This window comes from Rattus norvegicus, chromosome 1 (genome assembly GCF_036323735.1).
Source record: "Rattus norvegicus strain BN/NHsdMcwi chromosome 1, GRCr8, whole genome shotgun sequence".
Lineage (NCBI taxonomy): Eukaryota > Metazoa > Chordata > Mammalia > Rodentia > Muridae > Rattus > Rattus norvegicus.
In genome coordinates, this window is record NC_086019.1 from 95,242,949 (window position 1) to 95,270,892 (window position 27,944).

At 49.8% G+C, this 27,944-nt stretch overlaps 1 protein-coding gene across 9 annotated transcripts; it reads right to left on the reverse strand.

Moving 5' to 3' along the window:
- Positions 1-836: 836 nt before the first annotated feature.
- Positions 837-27,482, reverse strand: Cd22 (CD22 molecule). 9 transcript variants are annotated; one of them, XM_063261594.1, is made up of 19 exons: positions 27,068-27,482; positions 25,916-26,073; positions 21,236-25,473; positions 16,751-16,994; positions 16,455-16,554; positions 14,793-14,877; positions 13,984-14,041; positions 13,375-13,767; positions 12,070-12,369; positions 9,397-9,666; positions 9,007-9,270; positions 7,141-7,398; positions 6,657-6,920; positions 6,312-6,575; positions 5,030-5,126; positions 4,853-4,928; positions 3,914-4,032; positions 3,489-3,573; positions 837-2,700 (listed from the first exon to the last, which is right to left on the reverse strand). In XM_063261594.1, exons 7-19 carry the CDS (start codon positions 14,018-14,020, stop codon positions 2,569-2,571), a joined length of 2,559 nt encoding a protein of 852 aa, XP_063117664.1. In that variant the 5' UTR covers positions 14,021-14,041; positions 14,793-14,877; positions 16,455-16,554; positions 16,751-16,994; positions 21,236-25,473; positions 25,916-26,073; positions 27,068-27,482; the 3' UTR covers positions 837-2,568.
- Between the last annotated feature and the right edge of the window lie 462 nt (positions 27,483-27,944).

A 27,944-nucleotide genomic window follows, 5' to 3' on the forward strand; every position in this document is an offset into this window, starting at 1 on the left:
CAGCATTCAAGGTCCCACTGGCCTCCAGGGAAGTTAGCGGTGCTCACCTGAGGTCAATTTGGGGACAAAGAGGGAATCGGTACCTCCCTCTGGCTCTGGGGAAAGATGAGAAGGGAGAAAGGGAAGGAAGGAGACCCTCCTAGGTGCCAGGAGTCCCACCGTCCTTGCCTTTGTGGTTGGTCAGGCATACCCCGCTCCCTAGGCTGAACCCGTGAATGGGATCTTGAATCATTGGAGCAAACTGGGGAGATCCAGGTGGTCTTGGGTGGTAAAAAGAACCCTGGCAGGTCCCCTGCTGAGGACAGCTGGGAGAACGAATCCCTTCCCCTTATTTCTTTGTTGTTTTTGAGACTGTGTCTCTCCTGTGTAGTCCAGGCTGGCTTTGAACTAACGATAGGAATCCGGGGTTGAGGGTTTTAGGAGTTTTGCCTCCTGCACTTGGCTTCTCAGTGTTACCCCCACGGAATAGAAGACTAAACTTTACTTCCTTGAGCCACATATGTGGAAGAGAATAACAACATCTCCATCTTGCAGAAACCGAGGCTCAGTCATGTCCGGAAAGCTCTGGCCAAGATCACTCAGCTGGGTAAACAGGAGAGTCAGGACGTGCACTAATACTCGCCCCGGCTGCAGGCCACTATGCTCTCCTAGAAACAAAACTAACGTCTCCCGTGGCGCAGGCATATCATCCAGCTACTTGGGAGGCTCCGGCAGGAGATTCTAAGTTCAAGGCCTGCCTGAGCTGCAGAGTGAACTAAGATACTGTTTCACAATGAAAGACCCCTGGAGAGGACCTTTCCCTCAGGAGGGAAATGACCGAGCCGAGTCCACTCGGATGCAATCAGCAAGAGGGTTTATTGGAAAACACAGGTACCTGCGGGCACACAGTCTCTTCGGAGGACTTGCGTGCCCAGCAGCTCCAGCATGGGGCTTTTATAGGGATTGGGGAAGCAGAAGCGGGCGTACAGAAGCAGATGCATAGTTACGGGGATTGGTGGATTCAAACGAGGCACATAGACATGTTCACATATGATTGGCTATTTCACATGATGAGGTAATAAGGTATAGCTACACACATTGGCAGGTTTGGGGCGTCCTGGATGTCGGGGGCTGGAGGCTTATCTCTTCCTGCCAGGTGGCCTGTGAGTCAGATCTGGTACTCCTGGTCTGTTCTGCATTCCTTTTCTTTTCTGGTCTGTTAGTTCTAGCGGCAGGGCGGGGCTGCCTGGACTTGCTTTTCACAGTGTTTAGTCCTGAGGTTGTGAATTTTGAAACATACTCTTTTAACTTCATATTTTTAAACCTTAAATCTGTATAATTTTCCTTTCAACAATAAATAGGAGGCCTTCAGTATGGCTCAGTAGTAGAAGTAGAATCCCCCAGTGAGGGGCAGAGCATCTGCCTACCTCAAGTGAGGAAGATGTGGCTCCAGAGTACTTACTCCGTGTCTTACTTAGGGTTTTACTGCTGTGAACAGACGCCATGACCAAGACAACTCTTATAAGGACAACATTTAATTGGGGCTGGCCTACAGTTTCAGAGGTTCAGTCCATTATCAAGGCAGGAGCATGGCAGCATCCAGGCAGGCATGATGCAGGAGGAACTGAGAGTTCTACCTCTTCATCTGAAGGCTGCTAGGAAAAGACTGGCTAAAGCCCACGCCCACAATGGCAACCCTACTCCAACAGGGCCACACCTCCTAGTAGTGCCACTCTCTAGGCCAAGCATGGTCAAACCGTCACGCCTGGCATTCGTGAAGCCCTAAGTTGAATACCAACACCGCAAGACAATGGTGCCCCTATGAGCTGATTAGATCATGAGATTACCCAGAGTCTCTTCCACTCCCTATAGGCTTCAAGAAGCCATTCCCACCTCCAGGTTTCCGGTATAATCACACCAATCACCAACACAAAAGAGTTCGTGTGGCAGCCGTGCCATTTTTAATACGAAGCATTTAGTGAAAAAAAAAATATATATATATATATATATATATATATATATATATATATATATATATATTTCTATGCCGTTCTGTCTGCTCAGCGTCCAGTACCCCTGAGGGAAGGCATGATCTCCACAGAAGGTTCGACTTACTCAGAGACATCTTTGTAGGAGAAAAACCAGCTGGGGACAGTGCCTCTTGCTTCCATATTTCTGCACTTCCTGGGGGATTTCTCCCCAGGGCCAGGAAGTGGGTAGTAAGATTAATGAGTGGGGTGGAGTATCAAGGGGTCAGAGAAGAAGAAATGTTAATGAGGGTCCCAGCGGATCACAGCAGGAACACGTCGTCCAGATGAGGAGGCTTGGAATGAAGAAGATGGCGGTGGTGCCTGGGGTTGGAGAAACAGGTGCTACACAGTGTTGGGCCAGCCGCTAGGTCTGGCCGGGCGCAGGTTTTTAGATGACCGTGTGGGCATGCGCAGGTTTTTAGATGACCGTGTGGGCATGCGCAGGTTTTTAGATGACCATGTGGGGAGCTGCCTGTCTCTTAGCAGCTGAGCCGCAGCAGCTGAAGACGTTGTAGTCTTCTTTAGGCTCCAGAACCTGCCACTGCAGCTACTACCCACCTCAGTGCTTGAGGGTCACATAGTCTACGTCTTCCTTTGCCTGGGGCCGCTTCCCAGCCCCAAACTGAACCAGCTCTGAGTAATGGATGCTCTCATCCTCGGGGCAGTTTGGACTCACATTCTCATAGTCACCCTGCAAAACACGTGAAGGTAAGCCAGGCCTTGTGGTGACCAGCCTCCCTCCGTTCTCTTTCAAGCCCTCCCACTGGGTCTCCATTGTCCAAATGGGGTCATCTGGTCTACAAATGGTTATGCTGTGCCTCTTAGATACTCAGGTACCTGTCCAGGCTCCTACTTTTGCCCTCTGCCTGAGCAACTATGGGGTGTGAGTGTGTCCCCTGGGTTTCTTTTTTTTTTTAATTTTATTTATTTTATGTGAATATACCATCACTGTCCTCAGACACACCAGAACGGGCATCGGATCCCATTACAGATGGTTGTGAATCACCGGGTGGTTTCTGGGAATTGAACTAAGGTCCTCTGAAGAGCAGTCAGTGCTCTTAACCACTGAGCCATCTCTCCAGCCCGTTCCCTGGGTTTCATGTGTTGGAAATGTATAAACTGTGGGCTCTATGGGAGGTAACTATATAGATAGATTAATAGATAATCAAGGCAGAGACTGTTTTAGGAACTTGAGTTCTCTGTGACATATGCCCCAGTTGTGAATACTTTGTGTCGCCTCAGGGGTCTGCTATCACCACATACAGCTCCCTGGCCTTAGATTCCCAGAACCAGCCATGAGCCAAAATAAATCTCTTTCCATTATAAACCATGGGGTCTTGGGCAGTCAAGTATAGCAATGGAAAACAGACTTAGGACTGCTGCTGTTTTCCCAACTTCATTGTCTGTCATGTGTGTCCCATGACTGGCTCTCAATTGAGACCCCAGGGCCCCCCACTTTCCGTAGCTCTGCCCTCTTACCATATTCCGCTTCTGTAGCACCGAGTAAGTGACTGTGTCATCGTCGTTTGGAGGAGGACCCTGTGTTGCTGGGCTCCTTGCACCTCTGAGAGAAAGGAGATGGCTACCCGTGAGTTTTCCCGCAACCCCAGCCCCTTAGGGGAAAACACCTCTTCTCTTATGTGCACAGCACCATAGTAGCAGCTAGTGAAAATGGCTGTGCGAATGTACTACAACACAGTCAACTCTCGATGCAGCCTGCCTCGGGACACCAGCTTCTGAGTTAAAGACACGGGTCCCTTCTGAGGCCTGTTACCTCACCATGCAGCAAGAATGAGGGAATGAGTGGACAGTGGGGCCTGGCACAGGCCTGGCACAAAGAGGGCAGACTGGGACACAAGGTTTTCCTCCCATGCCCCTCGGGAGTTACAGCTACCAAACTGTACCCAGCGCCGTGCGTGTCACTCTCTGGAAAGCGCAAGACAGCATAACTAACGGTGTCATCCATCGCCAGATTGTAGCATCCCTGGGACTGGGGGCCTTCTGTGAGACGGGTCCTTCTAGCCTGGAAGATGCAAGGTTGAAGCTGTGTCTTTCTTCCCTGACCCCATGCCTTGCCCATGGCCTTTGACCCCAACAATTCTCTGGAGGCTTTTTTTTCCCCAAAAGAATTTTTTTTTCTTTTTTCTTTTTTTCAGAGCTGGGGACCGAACCCAGGGCCTTGCGCTTGCTAGGCAAGCGCTCTACCACTGAGCTAAATCCCCAACCCCTCCCCAAAAGAATCTTAACAGTGCACTATACAAGCCAGGCTGGCCTCAAATTGGCCCTGCCTCATCTTCTCCAACACTGAGGCTGCAGGTGCCTCTGTGTCCTCGTGCATGTTTCTCTTCTGTTGTCTTTAGGGCTACCCTGGGTCTCATCTTCCTCTTGTCTTGTGAGGTCCGAATTGAACCTCTTCCGGGACCTCTTGAATGAGACTCACGGAGACAGTGATGGATGCAAAAGCAAGAGGAGTTTAATTCTGACATGTTGGGGTCCTCCCACTTCAAGGGGAGACGACCCCGAGCAGACTCTGACAGGGAGTTGCAAACAATTGGGGCAGAATTCAAACAGTCGGTAACTAGGCAGGGTGTTATTGATGGGGTAAAGTGGCCTCCAAGCTGACTCGAGGTCAGTGGACTGTCCTGGACTTTCCAGGGGGGATGGTTGGGAGTCAAGGGGAGGTCAGCTGGGAGTCACAGGTGGCTTTGTTTGACAGTTTGGCTTGCAGTTGCTCCGGGAACTAACTACTCCCTGGAAGGGAGGGGTCTCTGTGCTTGGAGGTTTGCGGTGGAACTCTCCCACTGGCCTTAGATGGGCCCCAATTCTGGTTCTTTCAGTCTTACCTTTTTGTTCCTCACAAAAAAGCTCTGGCCACTGGAATTGTCCTGAGGCCCCTGCTGGCTCCGGTTGTGCTTCCATCTAAGGGTTGAGGGGGTGAGGGCGGGGTGGGGATGACCCTGGCAGGCTTTGGGCTGTGGGGAGGGTGCAGGAAGAAGGAGGGGGCAGTAGACAGGGCTCACTTTTTCTGGATTTTCATCCCCCAGATGGCCAGGATGCAGATAGCCAGGCAGAACCCTAGTCCCAAGGCGACCCGCTTGCCGATGGTCTCTGGGCTGTCTGGTGAAGAAAGGTAAACAGGCCCACTCTGCCTTGTGAAGACGGACAGAGAACATCCTGCCCTTCTCCCTTCGTGAAGCCTGGTCCTTCTTGCCTACAGATCTCCACATATGGAGAGTGATATAGTAGGGGATGGAGAAGCGGTCCCTGTCTCCCCACCCCTGATAGGAGAGAAGAGACAAATCTTCGCCTCTAGCAAGACACCACCATGCAAGCTCTCACGCAAGGCCCATCACCCTCCCTTTGTCGCTACCATGCAGCCCCGAGAGCCATTTGATCAGATGGTCAAAACTTAAAGAGCGCCTAGGCAGACCCAGCTCCCTATCTTGTCCTTTCAGGTGTGCCCACGCAAGGGTTTTGGCACCCCTCTACCTTGAAGAGGGTGCTAAGGATATGGGATGGGCTACCGTCATTTGAAAGAGGGAAGGCATAAACTGTCCATGGTGACGCCTATCTATCATCCCAACATCCCCGGGGGAGGCTGAGCCTGGGGTTCAAGGCCAACCTGGGCTACATAGCAAGACCCTTATCTCAAACAAATAAGAAGAGTGTAGGTGGGTTTTGTAGACAGGATTGTTTTTTTTGTTTTCTACATAGCCCAGGCTGGCCCTGGCCTTCCCACGATACTGCCACTCCGACCTCTCAATGCCCTTTTCAGCTTCCTTTTTGTGCTTGAGAACATTAAAAAAAAAAAAAAAACCAACAACAACCAAAAAAACAATAACAACAACAAAAAAAACAAACACATACTTGTATTATCTTGTTTAAAACACTAAAATATCAAGAGATAAGAAATAAGGATCTTAGCTGGTGGTGGTGGCAAATCTCTTTAGACCCAGAACTTGGGAGGCAGAGGCAGGCAGATCTCTGTGAGTTCCGGGGAAGCCTGGTCTACAGAGCAAGTTCTGGGATAGTCAGGACTGCACAGAGAAACCTTGCCTTGAAAAACAAACAAAAACAAAAAAATCAAAAAGAAAAGAACTAAGGGTCTTATCCACCAAGGGCAAGATTGTCGTGTGGAGGAAGACAGGTCCGTACAGCAGGACTGGGTGATGGGGGACTTTCCACTCAGGAGCTACTGGTCACAGGGTGTGCCTGGGCTGGACACAGGAGAAGGAAGAGGGAGTGGACTGCAGCTCCCGGGACAGGAGAGGAACCCAAGGAAAGATGGCAGGGGGCACTTACAGTAAACCGTGAGGGTGCTGGGTGGTGACTTTCCCGTGCCTAGCTCGTTGATCCCTTGGCAGCGGTAGGAACCCGTGTGTTGAACTCTCAGGGGTTCCAGCCTCAGTTTCTGGCCCGAGAAGTGGAGGTCTTGGTCATTGGCGTCAAACCAGATATACTTGAAGACGGGCGGGTGGGCATCACTCTCACAGGACAAGGTGGCCTTCTTCCCCTCCATCACGCTGTCCCCAGGGCTGATGGACACACGCAGCCTCCGAGGAGCATCTGTAAAGGAGAACCCAAGTCAGGCCAGGGCAGCGGGTCACCTCACCATCTTCACGTCTAGTCCCCAAGTCTGCCACTCACACAGCACTTGCAGGCTCCAGGCCTGTGACGAGGTCTCTCCGATGGAGTTTCTGACCATGCAGTTATAATTTCCAGAATCTTCTGGAGAGATGGAGCTGAAGTTCAGGTATCTCCCTTCCTGCACGAGATTCCCATTCTTCTTCCAGAAGAAGCGGACCTCTGTGGGGAAGCTCCCTGAGAAGTCACATTGGAGGAGGACATGCTGCCCAGCGTGGATCTCCGATGCGGGGCTCACCTTCAGTATCTTCACGGCTCTGGGGGCATCTGCAGGGCCACAGCCTCAGGTGATGTTTTGGCTCTCTTCCTACCTTGATGTCCCCAAAGCTTCCTGTTTCCCTCATTAGGACTTCCCATCTCCTTGGCCCGGAGCCCTATGTGTCCTCCCTCAATCCTCTCTTGTGGCCTGTGGTCCAGGTCCCCATTCCCTCACTCTCCCATCCACATATCTCAATGTGACCACCTACTGGACATCCCTGTCACTCACAGTGGACATTCAGGCTGACAGGGAAGGACCACGAGCACTTGTAGTTACAGGCAGCACATTTGATGGGCGGGGAATCCCATGTCGCTTTCTGAATCCTTAGCACTCCAGGTGTGACCTCGCTCCCAGAACCTTGAGGACTCCATTCATACTTGGTGACCTCTGGATTGCTGGAGTTGTATCTACAGTCTAGGGTCACGCTGTCTCCTTCCCGAATTGGTGTGACGCTTTGAATCACTGTGGTTACCGCCTTGGGAACATCTTAGGGTAAAACGGAGAGGTGATTGAAGAATGGTTACTTTTCTTTCCCTCTGCAAGCACCAGAAGTCACACCCATGCTCTTGCCCCGTACCACTACACTACCCCTAACCTGTTTTTCTTTTTAACCTTTTATTTTTGAGTCAGGGTTTTGTAAACTTGCACAGGTCGGCCTTGAACTTGTGACTATCCCCCCCTGAGCCCCCTGAATAGCTGAAATGGCTGACTTGAACCACCCTGGGCCAGTCGCAAGACTGTTTCTCACAGAGCCTTTTCACACTGTCCCTGAATCAGTCCTCTCCTACTCCCTCTTGCAGCTGTGAGGCACACTGCCAGAGCCCATGCCGGTTAAAGCTGTGTGACTGTGACTTGTAGGCCCCCATCAAGTTGGGCGCCTAGCCTTCCAGAATCCTCCCAAAGGATACCCTTAGAGTGGCATGAGACTTAGCTACTGCTGTCCAGATGTCCAGACATTCAGAATATGGGGGGGGGTGGGAGGACCCTGTCTGTATTCAAGCCATTAGGTGCCCGACAAACAAGTCTGTGTCTTGGAAGCAGCTCCAAAGCAAGCTGTGAAGTGCTAAGGAATGCCAAACAGTGGGGCAGAAGGATGACACAGTCCCTCTGGCTCTCAGATCGCTCAGGACTTCTTCAGGGCCTTGCCCGTTGCCTACTAATGCTATGTCTCCATGCCCCTGACTGGGTAATCCTAGTAGTAGGCAGGGTCTCACATAGCCCAGGTAGGCCTTGAACTTGTTACAGAGCCAAGATGACCTTGAATTTATGATCCTCCTGCCTTTGTACCTTCAGGGCTGAGAGCGTTTGTGTAAGTGTTGCTACATTTGTTTCTTTTATGCAGTTGGGGATTGAATCCAGAGCTTCATGTATGCTAAGTATCCTATACTGAGCCACGCCCCCAGTCCCTCACTGGGGGATTCTAGGCAGGGGCTCTACCACTGAGCCACGCCCCCAGCCCCTCACTGGGGATTCTAGACTAATGTTTGGTTGCTGAGCTACGCTCCCAGTCTCTTATTGGAACATTGTAGGATAGTATTCTGTCATTGAGCTACATCTCTGGTCCACTTTCTACTTTTGAGCCAGGTTTACTAAGTTGCCTAAGCTGGCCTTGAAGTTTCTCTGCAGCCCAGGCAGGCCTCACATTTGTGATCCTTTAGTCTCAGCTTCCCCAGTAGCTGGGATGACAGATCTGGGCCACCAGGCTGGTGAAAGCCATTCAACAAACATCTACTAAGTAACTACCGTAAGCTGAGGCTCTCGGTCAGTGTCTAGAAGGCAGCGGTGAAGCACCAGGAGCCTGTTTGCTTGTCTTTCCAACACCTTCATACCTCCACAACAGACACCCCCTCCATCCCCACCCCAACACCCCTACACCCCACACCCAACACCTCTATACCCTACACCCCTCACCCCCACACCCAATACCCCCTGTACCCCCAAACCCAACACCCTCTACATTGAATACCCCCTCACCCTACCTCCAACACCCACTACACCTCCTTACTCCCACAACCCCTCACCCCTACACCCTATTTGCCTTCCTTCTCCATTTCCCCCTTTCCTCCAAAATCAAGAAGTCAGTCGGCTGCTCACAGTGGACATCCAGCTCAGCTTCCTGTTCTATCTTTCCACAACCCAGACGGTTCTCTGCCAAGCAAGAGTATTTCCCAGCATGCCACAAGGAGACATTAGAGATCTGGAGCTTCTCATGGCTGGCTCCGGGTACCATTTCCCCATTGTGATACCAGGTGTAGTTTGTTGCTCTTGGACTGGCCAGTGAGTCGCAGATCAGCTCTACTGACTGTCCCTCTTCAGCCGGTGAGGGATAGATGTGAACCTTGGAGGGTTCCGGAGGATCTGAAAGAACGTATGGCAGCCACGGGACAGGTGAGGGGAGCCTGTCCCGTGGACACCTGAGCCTCTGCTATCTCTTGAGGGCCCTGCTAACTCCATACCTCCCTCACCAGCTTCACGGGAACTCACAGAGCACCGTGAGTGCCACTTCTTTGGACTGTCCTTGGCCTATGTTGTTGGAAGCCCGGCACTGGTATTTCCCTCTCATGTCCTTGGTCACTGAATGCAGAGTTAGCTCCTCCTGTTCCTGTTGTTCCTTCAGGAAGCTCCCATCCTTGAACCAGGATACCTTCTTGGTACTGAGACTCGGGTTGCTGCTGTTAACCTGACATGTCATGGTCACAGAGTTGCCCTCCTTGACCTCTGTGGGATTGACCGTGATCTGCAGTTTTGGGGTGTCTGCAGGGACAGAGAAGCAGTTGCAGAGAGGACAGGGAATGCTTGGTGGCTGCACTTTTTTCCTGACAATAGCAGTGCACACATCTGTGATTCCTTAGTCCACCCAGGTGATTGTCCAAGCTCCTCACCCGTCTGCCTGCTCCCAGTCGTCCGTTCCCTGACCACATTGTCTCTGCCGGCAGAGATTGGCACTGAAGCTATCCATTGGGCTTGTACAGCCCAGGAGACCAGTGGCCTCCCTTCTATACTTCTTCCGCTCTTACCTCGAAAGGCTCAGGCTTGACCCACACTCCTCTCGGGTCCTCGGCCTCTGCCATGGGTACACTGCTTCACCTCAGGACCTTTGCACTTGGTCCTTCTTCTTAAGATCTTAGGATCTGCCTGTTCTAGTCCCTCACGGCAGCTGAGGTCTGCACCTTCCTCACACAAGCCTCTAACCATCACCAGCCTCCTAACCCCCTTTCTTTTTACCTTTTTTTTTTTTTTGAGGTATTTGTGTGTTCATGCACATGCACAAGTGGATATGGTTGGAGGGAAACTGTGGGTGTTGTGTTTCAGAAACCATCCATCTTGTTTTTTCATTTTTTTTTCTTTTTTTCGGAGCTGAGGACCAAACCCAGGGCCTTGCACTTGCTAGGCAAGCACTCTACCGCTGAGCTAAATCCCCAACCCCTTGTTTTTTCATTTTTTGAAACCGGGTCTCTCACTGACCTAGAGCTCAATTATACCAGACTCGTTGGCCAGCAAGTCCCAAGGATCCTCCCCACAGCTGAGACAAGCAAAGGCCACCACACTCAAGTCTTTTGTTGACCTTTTGTTCTTCCAGACAGTGTTTCTTAGTGTAGCCCAGGCTGTCCCAGAACTCGCTCTATAGACCAGGTTGGCCTCATACTCAGAGATCCACCTGCCTCTGCCTCCTGAGTCCTGGGATTAAAGTCCTGCACCACCATACCCTGCTTACATTCAGCTTTTAAAATGTGAGCTCTGGGGTTCAAAATCAAGTCCCTATTCTTATAAGGCGAGTACTTTTTTAAAAAAAAGTTTGTTTTCCTTTCATCGTGTGTATCTGTGTCAGAGGGACTCAGATCCTGCAGAGACAGAGTTCTCGTCTGCTGCCTGGTGTGGGTGCTAGGATTTGAACTCAGGTCCTCTGCAAGAGCAGTAGGTGCTCTAAACCATGGAACCATCTCTCCTAAGTACTTTAAAAAAAATATTATGGGACTGGAGAGATGGCTCAGCAGTTAAGAGCACTGGTTGCTCTTCCAGAAGACTCAGGTTGCCAGCACCCACAGAGAGGATCACAACTGTCTGTAACTCCAGTTCCAGGGCATCCAACACCCTCTTCTGGCCTCCACAAACACCATTCTTGTGGTCAGTGCACAGACATACAATCAGGCAAAACACTCGTACGCATACAAATAAAAACTTAAAAATCTTTTAAAAGTTAATAAACGGCGTAGTATCACGGAGTGCTAAGCGTAAAAGAAATTCAAAGGAGTTTTATCGGGCTGGCTAGGCAAGCTCAAGAGTTAGCTACCCGGCCCTCTTTTTTTCCTTAATGCACATATCTCCTCCCAGCAATTCTGCTTTGTGTTTCTTGATTCATGTTTCTTACGCGTTTCCTCCATTGCAACTGTTACTCCGCACAGGCAGAACCTAACTCAGTGCTGTGTTCTCAGCCTACACCGGCATTCAAGACAAGACCGGCACCGAATCAGTGCACAGGCTTGGCTGTTTGTTTGTTTGTTTGTTTGTTTTAAGGTAGTGTCTGATTGGCTTAGATCTCACTATGCAGACCAGGCTAGCCTCAAATTCACAGAGCTCCACCTACTTCTGCCTGGTGAATGCTGGGTTTAAAAGTATGTTCCACCATGCCAGGCCCCACAGTAAATATTCATTCAATGAATGAATGAGTGAATGAATGAATGGATGAATGAATGAATGAAGCATAAAATAATGAGGTAAAAACTTACATGTTTGGAGAACAATGAACCCTAAGGAGGTGATCTTCAAAGTGTGCTGTGGCTTCAGATTGACTGGTTGGGTGGTTGGTGCTGGAGATTAGCCCAGGGTCTCAGAAGTGCTGAGTAAGCACCATACTGCTGAAGTACATCTCCAGCCCTTTTGTTTTTGAGACAGTGTGTTTTACTCTGTAGCCTTGCCCTCCTGAGTGCCCAATTCCAGGCCACTTCACTAGGTTGCCGAATGAGGTTCAGGTCAAGGCAAAGGCTAAAACGAATGTGTCTTGAGACTAGGACTGACAGAAAAGACTGTATGGAGAGCCTGAGCCACCCCCAGAAACAGGTGACCGACAGCTGACACAGGCTTTTCCCACCCTTGGTGCAACTCGACAGGATTTAGGAAGAAGGTGACAGGTGGCGTCCTTCCCACCCAGAGACTCACACTTAACATCCAGACGCACTGTCCTCTCAGAGAGCACTTGGGAGAAGTGCCAGACTTGGCACATCATGCTCTTTCCGTGGTCTGTCCACTTTGGCTGGAAGGTGAGCTTGCTCTCTGTATAGACGTTCTCAACGGAGGAGGTGATGGAAGAGGTGACAGGGCTGACCTCGGACCCGTCCAGAGACCACCGAAGGCTGATGTCATACCCAAAGCAGGTGAAATTCAGTCCACAGGTCAGAGAAACCCTTTGGGATTCCCGGATTTCCGATGGCAGCTGGATGTAAGGTTGGAACGGTCTCTCTAGGGGGAAAGAAGAGAGAGGCCTGCTTGCTGGGGATGGGACACAGACAGGCCTTTCACCCCTGGCTTCAGGCATCCTGCCCCGTGGCACCCCAGAGGAAGCCCTTGCAAGACTATCGTTAGCTTTTTGTTCAGTTTGACTACTCTGAAAGGCCTTGGGAACACAAAGCCTGCTGGGAGAGTGTATCTAACACTGACTTGGTTTCTCACTTCCTTCTTCTATTACATTTCTAAATGACCTCAGAATCACCCAGGGTGATCTGATTTGATCGATTGGTTTAATTCTCCGTGTACTGCTAATCATTGGTGACGTGCTCGTGTCTGACAGCCTCAGACTTAAGAGTCAGCCAAGCACAACATTGCTTTAGTGGGGTGATCCTGAGGCCCAGTGCTCAAATCTCCACCACACTAGACCAAGATGTCAAGAGGCCCAGCACAGACAGCTCAGTGTGGACCGGTGATACTATCTAGGGCAGAGGCCCCTGGCTGCTGTTGTGGGTCACCTCTGAGCCCCGTGCAATCCTCGTCTAGCCTAAAAGAATTCCTTTAATTCTCCTAGCTTAAAAGAAGAGAGTCGAGTCCAGAGTGGATATGATCCTGAACCAGGTTAGGAGGGGCAGGAAGAGGGGAGAGAAGGGAACCAGGTGTAGCAGCCAGGAAAGAAGGCAAAAGGTAAGAGAGGGGGCAGGCTACCCAGATGGCTGGATTATATAGGGAAGGGGGAGGGGGAGGAGAGGCAGACATGGGGGGCAGCCCAGCCCTTGGGCTGGAGAGTTGGGTTAGAGATGGGGGGTGGGGGGGAACAGGTGTCAACCACTCTCTCTGTACCAAGTAGGGACTGAGGAATGCTGGGAGAACCTGAGGCAGGGCCCTCTTTGATATTTTAACTAGGCACCTCAGCTGTTTCTTCCAGGGTTTGAGACCCTAACTCTGATCAGGTAACACCGCACTTCCCCATCCCTCTTTGCCACTGCTAGAACAGTCAGCTGCCTTCCCATGCCTTACCAGAGACGTTGAGGTGAATGTGCTCCATCCATTTGTCAGTCCCTGAGATCAACCTCAAGCCCAGCTTCCCACTGTCATTGGCATGTATCGGGTCGATTTTCAGGGTACAATTGTTCGATCTGTTTCCCAGAAATGTTACTCTGTCTTGCTGAGAAAAGTACAGCTCAGTCTCTATGCTCGCCTTCGTGTTGTTATAGAGGACCTTTCCTGTGAAATCCCTGGTGGTGTTGTCAAACGTATAGTTCTGAAAAAGGAGGATGCTGTCCAAACGCGACCTAGGCTTTGGTACTTTGTACTTGCAAGGAATCTGGATGCAGGCTCCCTCCCAGGCAAAGAGGGTTTGGGGATGTTCAACAGACCATCCAGTTGCTGAGCGGAAGGAAGCCACATGTCCTAAAGGCACAAATCTGGTCAGAAGCTGTTACTGGGGGATGGGGACTTCCACTAGGAGTAGGAGAGGGAGACACTGGGGAAACGCGGTGGGGCAGGAGCACAGAGTGTCCTTCTCTCTTCACACTGCCTCCCTGTGGTTCCCCTCCGATGCCCTAGGCCCATCCCCTCTCTGCACCCGCTGTTATCTGCAAACCCAGCCTGGGCCTCAGCACTTACCAAGGATCAGGAGGAGCCACGGGCAGGGGACACACATGATGGCTTGTCTGGGTGAGATCTAAGAAAAGAAGAGTTAGTCTGCAAAACTGGTTGTGTTGGTGTGTGACTGTAAGCTCCGGAATTTGGGAAGTTGAGGCAGGAGGATTGCTGGGAGTCTGAGGCCAGCGTAGGCTGCATTCTGACACCCTGTTTCAGCAACAGCCACAACAACAGAAGGAATTTGCCTTTGAACCATCTTGTTGCTTGTCCTTTGTCCACTCAACTCTGGCTCCTTTTTCCAGTTTGGGGGGTAGCTACCTGGTTATGGGATAGAGATGTGGGTTTGGGGTGCTCATAGAGCCTCTTCTGGGTACACTGTACTTCTTCAAGCAGGCTTTCTCTCCTCTGTCTCTCTCTCCCGTCCATTTATATGTTTTAAAATTTTTATTTTATATTATTGGTATGTGGGTGAGTGCAGAGCTGATGTATGAGGCACGTGCAGGCCGAAGTGCATGTGTAGACGCCAGAGGACAACTCTGTGGAGAGCTCTGTGGAGCTGACTCTTTCCTTCCACCTTTAAGTGGGTCCCAGGAATCCAACTGGAATGACCAGGCTTGTGCAGCAAGCATATTCAACCCCTGAGCCACCTTGATGGCTTTCATAACTCTTAAAACTGTTCTCTCAGGCTCTGTGCTGCCAGTTATATGCCTCAAATGCCAGACTCAGGTAGAAGGGTACCATTGCAAAGTTATACATAGAGTCAGACCGAGTGAGTGGAAAGACTTGGGGCGTGGTAGGGTGGCAGTGAGGGGAATCACATTGAAACAAACCTGATCGAGGCCTGGCAGTTCGGCTTGGAATTCCAGGTGCTCCAGAGGCTGATGCAACACAATTGCAAGTCCAAGGTCAGCTTGGCTACAAAGCAAGTTCAGGCCCAAGTCAAAGTAACAAAATGCTTGTCTCAAAACAAAAATAAAAAGAGGGTTGGGGGTATATCTCTGTGATACAGGAATCACCCATGGAGGCAATGGGGGCTGGGTTCAGCACTAGAACCCCTACCTAGAATCCCCCAGTGAGGAGCTGGGGGCTTGGCTCAGTGGTAGAGCCCCTGCCTAGCAAGCAAAGGACCTAGATTCCATCCATAATACTATACCAAAAAGTAAAACTAAACTCATATTGAAGTATGACATAAGCAGAACACCTGGAGGAAGTTAGAAAGCCTTAGAAACAGAGAGTGGTCTGCACAAACCCCTCCTGAGCCCCAGGTGCTGATAGGGAACAAGGGATCCCTTTTCTAACATCAGCCAGTTGCTACCAGAGGATTGTGGGGAGAGGGGGAGAACCTCCCATTGTCTGATCACCCACGGTCTGACCAAAAGGAAGAAGCCAGATTGTCATGGGGAATGTCTTGCTTTAGAAGCAATACATAGGACCAGTCATGGTGGTGTACACCTAAAAGTCCCAGAATTTGGGAGCCTGGATCTGTGACTACAAGCTTGAAGCTACTCTGGCTTCCCAAGCCATTGTAAGTAGGTACTGAGTAAGTAGTACTTTATAACACTAGCCTGACAGAACTTAACTGTGCATTTAAGGGAATTTACAACGGATACCCAGTATCTCTCTCCCCACTGAGCTTGGCCTCCACCATCCCACACTTTATGTAGAGTTAAATTTAACTCTGTTCACGTAGCTGTGATCTCTGTGTCAGTCCCCAGGGATCTTGCAGGATGTGCCAACAGAGTGTGTCTCCGGTGTCAGAGCAGAGCTGTGTCCCTTCCCTTACACCCACCCTACCAAAGTTTCCCATAGCTTGCACAGTATTAGCACCTCCTCCTCTCCAGATATCTATCTCCACGGCCACAGGGCACAGGTAGTAAGCACTGTTGGGTGATCAGGGCCATGTGGGGAAAGCTAGTTCAGCTGCTGAGAGAGCTGGGCTGGGTTCTGCCTCTATTGAGGGGGTTGGCCTGGCAGAGGCTGGGGCAGATCCTCTGAGGTAGAGCTGATCTTAGTTTCCAGGATCAGGGAATGCAGCGCATGGAGACATCTTCAAGGTCAACAGACACTTGGGAAAAGCTGAGTTCAACCGGAGGCTTTACCTAGGGACTTTTCAAGCTGTCTGATGAACTTAGGCAGTGGCCATGCTTCTTTGGCCGTGAGATCTATTTTAATCTTTTCCGACACTTTGACAAGCTGGGGGTGGGGGGTGGGGGTGGGAGTTGTTACAGCAAAGGTTGTAGCAACAATCAGCCTGCAGGTGCCAGCGGACCACCAAGCTTGTCCCGTAGGGCCTCCAGCCGCATCCTTAGCAGAGCAGGAAGCAGGTGGTTCCAGAGTGAAGCTGCCTACCTACCCTCCCGATACAGCATGAGAAGCGGGGACCTGAGCCTGGGGGTGGATGGATGAGGAGGTAGAGTGGGATGCAGCAGCAACAGTCATTAAGTCCAGAGGCATAGAACAGGGCCATACAGTCAGACCCATGATCCGCTCACCTTCTGAGAGCCTCGAGGTTAGCGTCCTGGTTCCATCATTTCCTCCCTGGCACTCAACAGCTTCTACCTCAGAGGACCCAGAAAGCCCGGAAAGGGAACGCTGAAAGACAGGGATGGGGAATAGGGGGTGGGGGTGGGGGCTGAGGGATAGGGGTTGGGGGGTTGGAGATGAGGTCTGTCTGTGCCTATTGTAAAGTAGATGAAAAAACACAGCAGGTTCCCTTCCGTGGCCAGCACACAGAGGCCACCGCGTATTTATTTGTGGAGAGCGAGAGAAAAGATCAAAATGGTTTTACCTGTTTCCCCCTGTGTTCGAGCTTCAGGATCCCCAGCACGATCTGAGAGAGTCAAAGTAAGAAAACTCTCACGAGCTTGGCCACGCCCCCTTCCTCTTCTGCCCCTGAGACTAGTAAAAAGGTGGGGAAGAGAGGCCACAGTGGAGAACTAAAGCCTGGAATCAAATTGACTCTCTGCAGTCAGGTCTTGGCTTGTGTGTCTTCCACGTCTGATGAATTTCCAAGCTGACTTGTCCAGGTCTTCCTAGAGCCGGACAATACACAAATACACACTTGAACACACAATACTCACATACGATCCTATCCAACAATCCTTCTTCCCCAGATCTGGAGCTCCAGCCCGCTAGGAAAGGAACAGGTCTTCTCCAAGGTGGCTTTAGCTTGCTGACCATCTTATCACTACTGGCAATCCCATCAAAGGCGGGAGCAGGGGGATCTTGCACGGGCATGGATACTTTAGTAGCTCCATGGGCTAGGGGAGGACCAGAGCTCTGGGGAAGGAAGAGTTGCTGAATTGGAAGTCTTTTTTACTTCCTTTTTATTTATTTGTGATGGTGCCCAGACACGAGTATGTGTGTGTGTGTGTGTGTGTGTGTTCGTTCAAGTGTTATGTTTGTATGTGTGTGTTGTATGCTTTTGTGTGTTGCGTGTGTGTTTGTGTGTCATGTGTATAGTTGTATGTGCTTGTGCTATATGTGTGTGTTTGTGTGTTGTGCATGTGTGCTGTGTGTGGTATGTGTGTGGTGTGTGTGAGTGTGTATGTGTGTGGTCTGTCAGTGTGTGTGTTTGGGTATTGTGTGTGTTTGTATTGTATGTTTTTGTGTTTTGGTGTTTGTGTTTGTGTATGTGTTATAGGTATAGTTGTTTGTGTTTGCATTGTGTATGTGTGTGTGTGTTGTGTGTGTATGTGTATGGTATATATGGTGTGTTTGTGTGAGTGTGTAGAGTGTGTGTGTGTGTGTGTATGTACGTATGTTTGCACCAGTGCTTGTGTAGAGATCAGAGGACAACCTGGGGCCAACTCTCTCCTTCCACATGTATGTGGGTTCCATGGTTCGAACTTGGGTTGTCAAGCTTGCCCACAACCACTTTTACCCACTGTCCCATCTGGCAGCCCTACAAATGGGAAAGTCTTGAGACTGAAACGGTCACTTGTACTGCGAGTGTTCTAATTAGTAAGTGTATTGGTGGCAGAACCAGGCAGCAGCCACTAGAGAGATGCAAATTCAGGGGTTGGGGATTTAGCTCAGCGGTAAAGCGCTTGCCTAGCGAGCGAGCCCAAGGCCCTGGGTTCGGTCCCCAACTCCGAAAAAAAGAAAAAAGAAAAGAAAAAAAAAGAGATGCAAATTCCACAGATGGCAGGGAACATGAGGGCAGAGCTGACCTCCGTTCTGCAGGCCCAGGGACTGTGCTACACAAACATGTCTCCAAGGTCATTGCTGGTCAGGAAAAGATGAGTGCAGAAGCTCAGGGGTTGCTCCTGACCCGGAGGAAAACGGAACCGCAAAAAGGCAGGGAACTCCTTGTCAAAGTCCATGTGGCCATGAAGGTGGGATCTGTAGCATAAGGGTCTAGGATCTGGTGTGGCCTCCAACTGAGATAGGTCAGTGAGCACCAAAATATATAGGGTACACATGATATCTCGCAGAGGAGACACCCCTGTGCCTATAACATTCCTGGTTTCTCCAGTGTTCTCTGTGAAGACGTGAATGGTATGTGCCCTCTACATAGGAGTAGGCTTTACTGTAGCCCTTCTCAAGCTGTCTAAGGTGCTGTGCTCTGTGTGTGATCCTGGACATGGGAGTAGCCCAAGGGTAGCTAGGCACACAAAAAGAATTAGGAAGAGTTAAGAAGAATTGCAGAAGATGGTGATGGGTGTGTCCTGGGGGGAAAAAGAACCACTTTCCTTATAGGAAGTTGAAACAGGAAGATCAAAAGTACAAGATCGGCTCTGGGTTACAGAGTAATTTCAAGACAAGCTTCAGCAGTTTAATGAGACACTGTCTTGAAGTAAAAGATGGGGGCCTGGGAGTATGGTAGAAGAGTAGCCATCTTCTCCCTACCTCAACTCCCCCAGTGAGAACTGGGGCCACAGCTCAGTGGTAGAGCCCCTGCCTAGAATCCCCCAGTGAGGGGCTGGGGGCGTGGCTCAGTGGTAGAGCCCCTGCCTAGAATCCCCCAGTGAGGGGCTGGGGGCGTGGCTCAGTGGTAGAGCCCTTGCCTAGAATCCCCCAGTGAGGGGCTGGGGGCGTGGCTCAGTGGTAGAGCCTCTGCCTAGAGTCCCCCAGTGAGGGGCTGGGGCTGTGGCTTGGTGTAGAGCACTTGTCTGATATGTGCAAGGACCTACTTTTAACCCCAGACTGCCTCCCCCACAAGTAGTAATATAGCAGGACACAACCAAGGTGGAGAAACTCCACAAATGAACTGCAAAGGGCTGGATTTGATCTCTGACCAGAACTGTGGTTGAAAAGGAGAAACTCTCTGGGCATGGTGGTGTACACCTTTAAGTAACAACCAGGAACTCTTTCAGGAGGGGTGGAGCCTCAGATGCCCCTCCCCATCTACACTAGATTCTAATTACTAAGTAGCCCCAGCTGGCCTGGGACTTGCTGTGTACACTAGGACTGCCCCTAACTCACAGAGATCAGCCTTCCTCTCCCTCCCTAGTGCCAGGACTAATGATATTTTCCATCCATATTTTGGCTGAATCCATAGATTTCAAAGTAGAGGATATGAAAGACCAATTCTCCTTCCCCCTATTTCTTCTGCTAAGTACAGTGAAACTCTCAGGCTTTATTCAGAAGCACATGAAGGCTCAGAGGAGCAGACTGAAAGCTCAAGCCAGTTAGAAACTCTGAATTGTTGAGAGGTTTGGTCTGCTGCTGCATATCGTAATGCTAAATCCTGTCCCTAGAGGAATGGGCCCTACAAGTGAATCCTTACCTTTAAAACCTTGTTCCTTGATTTAAAACGATTGGTTAAATAAAAATGGCTTTAGCCAGAGATGGCAGCTGAAGTGCAGGTCACAAGACTTCAGGTGCTCATAGTGCTGAAAACCACCCATCGTACCATGGACAAGGACATCTCAAGCCAACAGAGGAAAGAGACATCCGACAAAGATTTCAAAGGTGCCATTATGGAAAAAATGCTCATGGGGCTGGGGCAAGATGGCAGCCATCTTAATCACTTTCCGTGGCGGTTGATGAAGGCCTAGGACCAGAAGCAACTCGGGAAGTTTGGTTTGGCTTGAGGTTCCAGAGGGAGAAGTCAAATGGTGGAGGAGGCCGGAGCAGGAAGCGGAGGAATGGCATCTTCAACTAGAGAGAACGACCTGGAAGCCGGAGGTTCTGGATGCTCAAAGCCTAATCCCACTGACCCCCGCTCCCTCCGGCAAGGTTGCACCTCTTACAGGTTCCATGGCCTCCCTAAACAGCGCCTCCAACTGGAGACCAGGGGATCAAACAGCTGAGCCTAAAAGCATTTGAAGAAATATTGGTAGCAGAGTTTATTAATTTGATAGCATCCCTGCAGTCTACAGATGCAGATTCAGGCAGCCGAGTGAAGGAAGATAAATTCTCCAACATCGTTCCAAAACACGTAGTCAAGCTCCTAAAAGTAGCTCTAAATTTAAGAAAGTTCTAGGGGGAGAAAAAAGAGCCTTAAAGCAAACGGACAAATGACACTTCGGTGAGAAAACCACACACCACATAGCACTGAAGCAGCTAGAGGGAGGAGACAGTGACGACTCAGTGGTTATATAAGAGAACACTCCTGAAGAGGACCTGGATCCAGTTCCCAGCACCCACATGGTGGGTCACAACCATTTGTCACCCCGATTACAGGGGTTTTGTTGATCCCGCCAGGAGAGAATAAGACTACTACAATTTTGAGCCAAATTTGCAGCAAGCTATAATTTAATACTGGCAAGGATGATGGACTCCGGCTGGGTCCACTTCTGGGTTCCCAGAAAAGGGTGATGGGTCACATTTTGCAAAGGCTTAAAGAGGCAACCTCATAAGGCTGCCATCTTTCCCATCAGATCCAATCAAGGGCAAGCTTACATCCTGATGTATTTCTTGCCCATGTACTTCTCACCAATATGTGATCAAGCACCTTAGGTGCAGTGAAAGGGGGCAGGGTTTGGGGTGTGGAGATGGCGGTTGGGTTGGTTATGGGAGGTGGGGGGTGATGGGAGGTGGGGGAGCACTGCCCGAATGTGGCATATACCCACATGGGCACATACACATAAATAAAAATAATAAATAGGATTCCTTAAACTCTCAACCAGGCAGGAGGGTGCTCATCCATTATTCTAGCACTGGGTGAGCAAAGGAGCGATTGTTGGAAGGTTGAAGGCAGCCTGGTCTACATAGAAGGTTCTAGGACAGCCGGGCTACATACGAAAGTGTTTGTCTGCACACACTTACGTACATTAAGCATTAAAAGCTCAGCGTAAGCCTGGTATAGTTGTTCAAAGCTACATACCAGCAGTTGGGAAGCTGAAGGTGACAGGCTTTCCACAAGTTCGCAGATTGATCACGCATGGTGGTGCTGGCCTGTAACCCCAATCCTCCAGGGCTCAAGCAGGAAGATCGCAAGTTCGAGACTGGTCTGTCTCAAAAATGAGAGAGAGAAAGTCGAGCCGGGCATGGTGGTGGTTCACACCTTTAGTTTCAGCACTGGGAGGCAGAGGCAGGCAGATCTCTGAGTTCAAGGCCAACATGGTCTACAAAGTAAGTTCCAGGACAGCCAGGGCTACACAGAGAAACCCTGTCTTGAAAAATGAGAATTTGTGCCCAGTCTTATTGCAACTTGTTTGATATCCCTGAAAGTCCTGCTCTTTTTAGAAGGGATTGGGGTTGGGGTGGGGGAGTTGGGCAGGGGTTGGGTGGGGGAGTGAAATGAGTGGAGTGAGGAGAAAATGAAGTAGGGATATAATGAGAGAAGAAGAGGAGGAGGAGGAGGAGGAGAAGAAGAGAAAGGAGGAGGAGGAAGAAGAAGAGGAAGGAGGAAGAGGAAGTTTCATTCAGGAATGAGGGCCTGGGTTAATGTAGGGCATCTGTGTGTCACCCACAAGTCCTGCATTCCGTCCCTACTTCTGCTAACAGAACCAGACAGAAAGAAGCACTCAATTTAAAACTGATAGCATGCACCTTTAATGCTGAAAAGCAGAGGCAGGATCTCTGGGAGTTTGAGACTAGCCTGGTCTGCATAGCCAGTTCCAGTCCACCCAGAGCTACACAGTAACATGAAGGGGTATTTTACCAGAGAGGATTTACAGATAGAAAATAACCACATAAAAATATGTCAAGGCAGGGATGTGGTTCAGTTGGTAGAGCGGCTGCCTAGCGGTCAGGCAGTGCTAGGTTCATTCCCCACATTGCGTAAAGTAGGTGTGCTGAAATCTCAGCAAGCAGAAGGTGGGGACAGAGTTTACATTCTCTAGTCAGTTCAAGGTCAGCATGGGCTAGGTGAGACCGGGGAGAGAGAGAGGAAAGAATGGCCTTTGACATCATTTAGCCTTTAGGGAAATCCAAATGAGACATAACCATGGCACACCTATTACAACCACCAAAACGAAAAGGAATAATCATACGAAAAGCTTGGGTGCCTGTGCCAAAATGGGATGTTTTATACACTGCCAGAGTAGATGTGAAAAAAAAATTCCTTCCAAACAGTTGCTCAAAGATTAAGCATTAAATCCATCTGCAGCTCTACCCCGAGTCAGCTAGATCTGTTTGAGAAGTGAAAATATGCTCACCCAGAAACCTCAGCACATGCTCGGGGAAGCATTATTAATAAAGGACAGAAAGGAGTAACCCAGGTGTCCATCGAGTGCGTCGGAAGGAACAAAATGCCATGAATGCAGACCGTGGACTATTCCTTGACAATTACGGCAAGAGTAAAAACAATATGGAGGAACTTGGAACGTGTTATTGGGAGGACACCAACCACCTGATGCCACAGATTCAATGGCACTGGTGTGAAAAGTCCCGAGAAAGGGTGTTGAAACAGAATGCAGATTCAGTGGTTAGCTGGGTGAGCAGCACAGAGGTGCTGACAGGAAATGAGCAGCAAGTGCTCATGAGATTGGGTTGGTGGGGGGAGCAAGTGTTCTAAACCTGGAGGTGGTGATAGTTTCACAACTCCATTTATATACTTTAAACCACTGAACTGGAGCTGGAGAGAAGGGTAACAGTTAAGAACACTGGCCTCTCTTGCAGAGGAAGGTTCTAGTCCCAGCACCTGCGTGGTCTCTCACAACTCTAGTCCTCGCAGTTCTAACGCCCTCTTCTGACTTCCGAGGGCAGCGGATGTGTATGAGGCACACAGATGTATATGCAGACAAGACAGCCACACAGGAAATAGATACATAAACAAATCTAAATCACCACCGAAGTGTCCTTTGTCAATGGCTTGATGTACGGTTGGTGAGTCAGTCATTAAGTCAACCCAGTCAGAAAATGGGTAATGGTGTGGAATTTCTCACTGAGGAGGATGGATGCACAATGGCATTTAAGCACCTGGAAGGACAGTCAGCACCGTTAGGCATCGGGCAAATCCTAACAAGGACCATAACAAGGTCTCAGAAGAACTTAAATAAAAACACACTGAGCTGTTGGACTGGCCTTAGAGGTACAATTTGCAATCCCAGCATTTGGCAGACAGTGGCAAGAGGGTCAAAGATCTTGAGTTCTAAACCAACTACATCATCATCATCATCATCATCATCATCATCATCATAGAGGAAGAGGAGGAGGAGGAAGAAGAAGAAACATAGTTTCTTTTATCCAAGGTTGGCTTTAAATTTGCTATATAGGGAAAGATGACCTTGAACTCTTGGTCCTCCTGACTCTACCTTCCAAAGGCTGGGGTTACAGACAAACATGAAGCTCTGGATGGTGATGATGATGACTATGATCACAAGGCCCCCACTGCTGTCTACGATGATGGTGATGATGGTGATGGTGACAGTGACTGTGATGCTGATAATGTCAGGCAATAATGGTGGTGATGATGATGAGGGTGATGGTGACAGTGACTGCAATGATGATGTCAGAAGATGATGGTGGTGATGGCGATGGTTGGTGATGGTGATGATGGTGGTGATGGTGATGATGATGGTGACAGTGATTGTGATGATGATGATGTCAGATGATGATGGTGGCGATGGTGACGATGATAGCAGTGTCAGCTGCTGTTGAGGGGCAGGAGCCTGATCATTCATACCCTGCAGATATAATTGTAAACTGACACAGCCACCCCAGCTAATGGTTTGCCAGTTTCTTCAAAGACTGGGCAAACTGTACCTGTCCTTGACATAGCCATTATATCCTAGGCCTTTTGTCCTCAATAAATTAAGCAATTTGCCTGTGTACAAAAACCTGTGCAACAAATTACTCACTGCTACTCTCTTTGTGACAGCCAAACACTGGGGGAAAGGAACATGTCCTTCAATGGGTGGGTGGTTAAACAAAGTGAGCTGCGTGGAGACCAGCTGGCGCTATGCCTGTGACAACTGAGCCAGCTCAAGCCAATTATATAAACACCGCCTGGAACTTATGCACAGCCTCAGGTGTGTTTATTCTCATTCGTTACTTTGTTCTATTTTATTGTGGTGCTAGGAGTCAACCCCAGCGACTTGCATGTGCTTGGCAGGTGCTGGACCACTGAGCTCCTGTCTGCTTTAACTCCTCTCTGGCTGCGTATACTATGCTGTAAATGCTGGGAAAATAGTTACTGTTAGGGAGTGATATGACAGAATATTGTATTTGCTTGGTTGTTTGGGTTTTGCTGTTGTTGTTCTTTTGGGGTTTTTTGTTTGTTTTGAGAAACATGCTATGTACAATCATGTTGTCCTGGAACTCACAGTCCTCTCCCCACAGCCTCTCAAGTACTGTCAGGACAGGGTGAGATGACCCGTTGCCAGGACATCAGGACAGGATGAGATGACCCATTGTCAGGGTGTCAGGACAGGGTGAGAGGGCCATTGTCAGGGCATCAGGACAGGGAGAAGGAGGGCTGAACTATCAGGGTTTATCACAAGAGGGCAGGGTCTTAGTGGTCACAGAGGGACTCTATCTTGACTGTGTGTGACTGTCATAGCCATCTAAAGTTGCAAGATAAGACACTGGAGCGGTACACACACTTTCCTACTGTGTGGTCCCTGCTGAGGATATCTTACTGTAATTACGTACATTGGGTGACTAGCACACACATCTTTATGTTCTATCTTTGCAACTTCCTGTGTCTATAATTACTTAAAAGTAGAAAGCTAAGAAAAAAAAATTAAAACTGGGCCTGGTGCAGGTGCTGAGGCAGGAGATTCCCAAATTCAAGGACAACTTGAGCAACAAAGTTCATTCAAAGCTATCCAGAATAACTTGGTGAGACTGTCACAAAATTTAAAATGAGGTTTGGATGTGGCTCAGCAGTAGAATGCTTGCCTAGAATCCCCCAGTGAGGGTCTGGGGGCGTGGCTCAGTGGTAGAATATTTTACAGCATGCAGGAGTCCTAAGAGGTCCTAACTAAGAAAGAGACAGAAGAGAGAGTTAGAGAGAGAAGAGGATAATAAAAATTTTAATAAAGCATCGATTTTAGATTGGGGCTCCAGACCAGACATCCAAGTTACAACAGACTTAGCTGGAGGACTTCCTTGGACTTGAATCCATCACAGTTCCCGGAGGGAAGTCTGGGTTTTCTGCCTCCCGCGATGCTGAACCTGTTCACAGTCACAGGAGGAAACTGCATGACAGGTCGTGGATGTCTCAGGGTAGCCAAAGGCTTCCGGAGAAGTCCAGGGAATAGAGGGAATAGTAGCTTTGATATTGTTCTTTTTCCCTCCAATGAGATAAAGTCTCTGTTTAAGAATGACTGTCACATTCTCACTAGGGAAGCAATGGAGCCAGGAAGAAGAGGGAGTTCGGGGCGGGCAGTCCATACCTGGTAGTGAACCCCAGGCTCCTGGACCGGACGATGATACACGAGTGATGTTGGTGCCCCTCCCCAAGGCTTTTTCTCCCCCCCCCCCCCCCCCCGGAGCTGGGGACCGAACCCAGGGCCTTGCACTTCCTAGGCAAGCGCTCTACCACTGAGCTAAATCCCCAACCCGCCCAGGGCTTTTAAGATCATACATGGAATAGCACAGCGCGTGGTAAACAAACCTGGGCTTTAGAGTCCACGTCTCCATCTGCCTCCAGTCTAAGGACAGTGATGATGTTGGTGTGATCAGTTTTGAGGGTATGTTGTATGGTCACCCTTTCCAAATCGTAAGTGCATGAAATGCTTCCCGTTTGTCTGAGGCACAAATTGTCCGGGTGCTCTGCAAAAGGCAGGTGATGTTACTGAAGATGCTCTGCGGGCCTGTGACTTCCTGGTAGCTGTTATGTCCCCCATGGGCTCTAGTCTCCACACACTCTCCAGTTGGTGGGGCTATTCTGGAAGGTTGTGCATGGAGCTCCCAGGAAATGGTATTCGAGGGAGCCCAGGGGTGGGCCTTGAAGGTTTATACAGCCAAGCCCTGTCTCGCTCTCTACTTCCTGGTCCTCCAGGATGTGAGGAGACTCTGGTAATACCATGCGACTTCCCACCACATTGGGCAGAAATGTCTGTGAAACCATCAGCCAGAGTGATTCTTTCCTCCCCGGAGCTGTTTCTGCCCGGTGTTTGGTCGCGCTGAGAGACCACACTTCTGACTACTGAGTTGGACAGGAGGACCCTGGAGAATAAAGTACGGTTTCCCACTCACTCTGCAGAGAAGATAGCTCAGAAAGATTGCCCTGTGGGGTGGCGAGGGAACCCCTGTCTGACACCCTGCTCCTGCTGTCCTACCTGTGAGGTAAGCAGGTGAGTCTGAGAGAGAGCAGAGTTGGTGGGGGAAAAAGGGAAGTGGCTGCTTCTGGGCTGTGAGTCCCCACTTCCCTCCATTGATGCAAGAGCCCAGCCCTGCCTTGCCAGCCCATCCTCAGGAGAGCTCTGGATGTAGCAGTGAGAAATGAAGGGAAGTGAGAAATGAAGCTGCCCAGAGCATAGCAAACATGGCTCTGACCAGCCTCGCCTTTCTCCCCCTCCCTTCTGCCTTTCTAAAAACCAGTTAGATTACATTCCTAAAGCTGGCCACCAAGATCTATTCCCTTATTTGGCCACTTCCTCCCTCTGGGGCTGACCACCAAGGTCCAGCTATTAAAAAAAAAAAAAAAAAAACAACCAAACAAACAAACAAAAAAACCCTCTTTGGCCTCCTTAATTAGCATGTGCAATTAAAATTAAACACCCCATTCTAACCCAGGGTTTCCCCTTCCCCCTTTATAACCCACCATTGCCTGTAGACCCTATATCCAGGAGCAGGCCTTTGTCCCTCAGGGCAAATATCCTTCCTCTTTTTCTCTGGTCCCTTCTTCTTCTCCTTCTCCTCTGTCTCCTGTCTCTGTCTCTTAGTCCCTGCCCTTTGTCCCTTGGGACAAATGAATTTCCTTTGTGCTGAGAATGTGAACTTGGTCTGTCCTATGCCTTTCAAGTCCTTTCAAGGATAATGGATGTGCCTTCCCCAGGGCCTGTTTCTAGGGGTAGGAGCAGGTCAGGGTTGAATTACATCACCTCTGCCAGAAGTGACTCAGGAGCTCGAATCCAGACCAGACTGCTGCTGAGGCCACAGTGCCTGAAGCCCCTCCTCGTGCACAGATACCCAGAGGGATGGCTCAGGCTCTGCTAACAGAGTTCCAGGTGTTGGGATCTCTCACCTGGAAACACGCACTGCTTGGAAATTAGAGATCCTGGCCGGAAGGTTGTGCTGTTAAAAACCCCTTCCTTAGATTTAGCTCAGTGGTAGAGCGCTTGCCTAGCGAGTGCAAGGCCCTGGGTTCGGTCCCCAGCTCTGAAAAAAAGAAAAAAAAAGAAAAAAAAAAAACACCCTTCCTTAGAAAGATATGATAAGGTACCCAGCTCCCCCGGGGGTCCGATTCCTCTTATCAGAGGCTATACCATGCTGTCTGTCTCTGATTCGGGAGCCTGAACTCAGAGCCCCTGACACCGCTGTGTCTGTCTGTCTGTCTGTCTGTCTGTCTGCTCACAGCATTAAAATAACCCTTCTAATAAACTTCTTACTCACAGCAGTCCATCTCAATGTCCGTCTTGAACTCTGCACCCAGGAACGTTCAGGAGGTTGGTGGGCCCCTCGGAGCAGAGAGGCCTAAG

What these genes read in the sequence shown, in the direction of transcription:
- Cd22 (XM_063261594.1), bottom strand. Translation starts at nt 14,020, where the DNA reads ATGTGTGTCCCCTGCCCGTGGCTCCTCCTGATCCTTG. An exon ending in GGGATGAAAATCCAGAAAAA is followed by an intron (nt 4,929 to 5,029) that starts GTGAGCCCTGTC and finishes CTCAACCCTTAG; the next exon opens with ATGGAAGCACAACCGGAGCC. An exon ending in TTTTTGTGAGGAACAAAAAG is followed by an intron (nt 4,033 to 4,852) that starts GTAAGACTGAAA and finishes TGCATCTTCCAG; the next exon opens with GCTAGAAGGACCCGTCTCAC.